At 34.4% G+C, this 5205-nt stretch overlaps 1 protein-coding gene across 1 annotated transcript; it reads right to left on the reverse strand.

The window, feature by feature from the left end:
• Positions 1 to 706: 706 nt before the first annotated feature.
• Positions 707 to 4940, reverse strand: LOC127796862 (uncharacterized). Its single transcript, XM_052329267.1, has 7 exons — positions 4730 to 4940; positions 4017 to 4080; positions 3668 to 3830; positions 3255 to 3511; positions 2098 to 2177; positions 924 to 1014; positions 707 to 878 (listed from the first exon to the last, which is right to left on the reverse strand). Exons 1-7 carry the CDS (start codon positions 4938 to 4940, stop codon positions 707 to 709), a joined length of 1038 nt encoding a protein of 345 aa, XP_052185227.1.
• Between the last annotated feature and the right edge of the window lie 265 nt (positions 4941 to 5205).

Below are 5205 nucleotides of genomic sequence, written 5' to 3' on the forward strand. Positions count from 1 at the left end.
TAGGTTCTTCAATTATCCAAACAAACAAGCCTCAAATCGAAACAAAACAAAATTTTTTTCACACAATTTTTTATTTTATTTTTTTTAAACCACTTTTTTTTTTTTAATTTTAAATCTTCCATCTACCCCCAAACTTAAACTCAATATTGTCCTTAATATTGTAAGAGAAATAAAAGATATAAAAAGCAAAAATACTCCCCAGTCTTGAAGGAACATGAATGGTGCTTCAATGCTTCTTTCATTGATGTTCCTACAAAACAAACAAAACCAAATTAAAGAACACATATGAGATTAAAAATTGGGGTGATAAAATAAAATAAAATGCAGCAAATGAAAATAAATTTGGGTTGCCTCCCAAAAAGCGCTTGTTTATAGTCTTTAACTAGACTTGGCAACATGTCACATTAATCAAGTTTAATGGAAGTTTTGTGTTGCTCAAAACCCCTATTCACATAAGGCTTCAATCTTTGACCATTAACTTTGAAAGTTCTATCTTCACTTTACAGCTCCATTACACCATATGGAAAAATCTTGGTAATGGTAAATGGGCTAGGCCATCGAACGCTAAACTTTCTTGGAAACAATCGAAGTCGGGAGTTGTAAAGAAGTACTTGTTGCCCTTCTTGAAATTCTAGCTTCACAATATTTTTATCATGCCATCTTTTCGTTTTTTTTTCTTTTGTAAATACAGGCATTTTCATATGCATCAAGGCGTTTCATTCAATTGCAACAATCTTTTTTCACCCGCAGCTTTCATGTCAAAATTCAGCTGCTTCATTGCCCAGTAAGCTTTATGCTCCAGTTCCACCGGTAAATGACAAGCCTTACCATAGACTAGACGATATGGGAAAATTCCAATTGGTGTTTTGAATGTTGACCTGTATGCTCATAATGCATCATCTAGCTTTTTAGACTAATCTCACCTTGAAGAATTCACTGTTGTTTCCAATATTCTCTTGATTTCTCTATTGGAAATTTCCACTTGACCACTCATTTGAGGATGATAAGGAGTTCCTACATGATAAGTGACACCATATTTTGTCAGTAGAGAATCAAGATAATGGTTACAAAAAAGCTTACCTCCATCACAAATGAGTGCCATTGGGATGCCAAAGCGAGTAAAAATGTTCTTTTGCATAAAATTGAGTACACTTTTAACATCATTGGATGGAAATGCCACTGCCTCAACCCATGTAGATACATAGTCCACAACCACAAGAATATATTGATTTGAAAAAGATGGTGGAAATGGTCTCATAAAATCTATTCCCCATACATCAAACGGCTCTACTTCTAAAATATTATTTAATGGCATTTCATTTTTACGAGAAATATTACCGATTATTTGGCATCGATCACATGCATTAACAAAGTTTTGAGCATCCCTAAATAATGAAGGCCAATAAAATCCACATTGAAGTACCTTAGCAGATGTTTTTAAAGGACCTAAATGTCCACCACATTCCTGAGAGTGACAATGATTTAAAACACTTTTAATCTCATTTTCAGGAATACATCTCCTAATAAACTGATCTGAACAATATTTATACAAATATGGATCCTCCCAAAAGTAATATTTAATATCAGAAAAGAATTTCTTCCTTTGTTGATAAGATAAATGGAAAGGAACAATATTGCATGCTAAATAATTCACAAAGTCAGCATACTAGGGAGTATTGGAAGTGTGGATTGCTAATAATTGCTCATGAGGAAATATTCATTGATAGGAAATGCACCCTTTTTTTTTCTCTTCCAATTCCAGTCGAGATAGATGGTCTGCTACCAGATTTTCAGCTCATTTCTTGTCTTTTATTTCTAAATCAAATTCCTACAACAAAAGAATCCAACGAATAAGGCTTGGTTTTGCTTCCTCTTTTACAAGAAGATATTTTATAGCTGAATGGTCGGTATATACTATTATTTTTAACCCAATAAGATATGATCGAAATTTATCAAAGGCAAAAATAATAGCTAAAAGTTCTTTTCCTATGGAAGCATAATTTGGTTGTGCATCATTTAATGTGCGACTAGCATAATAAATAACATGCAGCTTTTTATCTTTTCATTGTCCCAACACTGCCCCTACTGTATAGTCACTTGCATCACACATCAGTTCGAAAGGAAGACTCCAATCAGGTGACATTATAATGGGAGCTGAAATTAGCGCTTTATTCAACCTGTCAAAAGCACATAAGCACTCATCAGTAAATTTAAAAGGCGTATCCTTCATTAATAAATTACAAAGAGGCTTAGTGATTGTAGAAAAGTCTTTGATGAATCTTCTATAGAATCCAACATGTCTCAAAAAACTCCTCACTCCTTTGACAGAGGTAGGTGGAGGTAATTTCTCATTGATCTCAACTTTTTCTCTATCTACTTCAATTCCTCTTGCTAAAATTTTATGTCCCAACATAATTCCTTCTTATACCATGAAATGGCATTTTTCTCAGTTTAGCACCAAATTAGTTTCTTCACATCTCTGCAAAACTAAGGAAAGATTAGCCAAACAATTATCAAAAGAAGAACCAAACACAGAGAAAACATCCATGAAAACTTCTATAAATTTTTCCACCATGTCAGAAAAAATAACCATCATGCATCGTTGGAAAGTTGTGGGTGCATTACAAAATCCAAATGGCATTCTTCGATAAGAAAAAGTTCCATATGGACATGTAAATGTGGTTTTCTCTTGATCTTCAGGTGCAATAGGAATTTGATTGTATCATGAGTATCCGTCTAAAAAGCAATAATAAGCATTACCTGCAAGTCTGTTAAGCATTTGGTCAATAAATAGTAGAGGAAAATTATCTTTACGAGTGGCAGTATTTAATTTGAAATAATCAATACACATACACCAACCCGTTACCGTTCTTGTAAGAATGAGTTCATTTTTGTCATTAGTTATTACTGTCATTCCTCATTTCTTGGGTACAACTTGTACATGATTTACCCAATTGCTATTAGATATGGGATAAATGATACCAACATCAAGCAATTTTAAAATTTCAACCCTTGCCACTTCTTTCATGTTTGGATTCAAACGACGTTGGTGCTCAATAACGGGTTTATGATTTTCCTCCATCAAAATTTTATGTATACATAAAGAAGGACTAATTCCTTTGATATTAGCAATAGACTATCCTAAAGCTGTAACGTGCCTTCTTAAAATATGCAACAATTTTCCTTCCTTTTCATTATTCAATGATGCAGAAATAATTACAGGAAGTGTGGAGGATTCCCCCAAAAATGCGTACCTTAAGTGTGATGGTAGTTGCTTGAGATCAAGCTTTGGGGGTTGCTCGATGGATGGAATTGATGGGGTTGATCCTTTTCCAAGTTCTTCAAAAATCGTTCTTCTTGATGAACATGATTGGATGACTCTTGTAGATAACTCTGGTGGATCCAATTCTAACAATGTTGTTGATGGTGCATCGAAAAACTGCGCATCTTTTCTTAAAGGATCTTTAGGATTTTCATAAATTTCAGCGACACATTCATCAATAATATCAACCTTAAAGCATACATCATTTTCTAAAGGATATTTAGAACTTTGAAAAACATTAAAAATTATCTCATCTTCTCCAACTCTAAATGTTAGTTTACCTTATTACACATCAATCAACGCTCTTTCAGTTGCAAGGAAATGACGGCCAAGAATGAGAGGTACCTCTCTATCTTCCTCCATATCAAGCACAATAAAATCTACTGGAAAGATGAAATTTTCCACTTTGACAAGAACATCTTCAATGACTCCTAGTGGATATTTCACATATCTATATGCCAATTGTAAAGAAATAGTTGTAGGCTTCACTTCATTTAAGCCCAATTTCCTAAAAACAGAGAAAGGCATTAAGTTAATACTTGCACCAAGATCACATAGAGCTTTATTAAATTTAAAATTCCAAATATTGCAAGATATAGTAAAACTCTCTAGATCTTTTAACTTTGGAGGTAATTTGTTTTGAATTATAGCACTGCACTCCTCAGTCAGCATTATTGTTTCATGGTCATCTAACCTTGTCTTCTTGCATAGAATTTCTTTCAAAAACTTGGCATAGCTTAGCATTTGAGCTAATGCCTCTACAAAAGAAATATTATTGTGAAGCTTTTTAAACACATGAAGAAATTTCTAGAAATTCTTATCTTCATTGTGTTGGCGAAGTCTTTGTGGAAAAGGAACAGGAGGAACATAAGGCTTGACTGGCTCTCGATTGTATTCCTCCTGTTTCTTTTCTTCTTCATTGTGTGATTTTTCTTGAGGCAAAGGCACTGTCTTGGTTGAATTTTCTTCCATGCCTTTTTGTTGTTACCCCTTTAGTTGTTTACCACTTCTAAGATTAGACTTTCACATACTCTTTAGGATTTGTTTCAGCGTTGCTTGGTAGTGCACCTTGAGACCTTGTTGCCAATGTGTTAGCCAATTGTCCCATTTGTACTTCCAAATTCCTTATGGCAGCTTGTTGATTTTGGAAGTTTGTTTTTGTCTCTGTCATGAACTTCGTTGTGGCCTTAGTGAGTGTTGCCACCAAATCTTCTAAGGATGTCTTCTTTTCTTGAGGTTGAAATCTAGGTGGAGGTACCCTTACATTATTTTGATTATTGCTCCATGAGAAATTTGGGTGATTTCTCCACCCTGGATTGTAATTGTTGGAGTATGGATTGTTTTGTTGTCAATTGGAATTTGAAATATAGTGAGCTTGCTCCACACTCGATGTTGCAAAAGGATTACCAGCTTGACATTCGCTTGTAACATGTTGTCCAGCACACAATTCACAAACCTGCATAACAGAATCAACAGCATTAATACTCAATTGATCTAGTCTTTTATAAATAGAGTCTACGTTAGCATTTAAAGCAGTAAATGCTTCAATTTCATGTATCCCACTTGATCTATTTGGCATAGTTCTTTCTGAAGGCCATTGATAATTATTTGCAGCCATTTCTTCTATCAAATCATAGCCTCATCAGTGGATTTGCTCATCAAAGATCCTCCAACTGTTGTATCAATGGTGATCCTTGTCGGATGGCTTAATCTGCTGTAAAATGTTTGGACCAATAACCATTTCGGAAGCCCGTGATGTGGACACCTTCTCAACAAGTCTTTAAATCTCTCCCAAGCTTGATACAAAGTTTCCATATCGGCTTGGTTGAAGGTTCTGATGTTATTCCTCATCTTTGTAGTTTTTGTTGGTGGGAAAAATTTAG

The sequence above is a fragment of the Diospyros lotus genome, chromosome 3 (genome assembly GCF_014633365.1).
Source record: "Diospyros lotus cultivar Yz01 chromosome 3, ASM1463336v1, whole genome shotgun sequence".
In the NCBI taxonomy this organism is placed as follows: Eukaryota; Viridiplantae; Streptophyta; class Magnoliopsida; order Ericales; family Ebenaceae; genus Diospyros; species Diospyros lotus.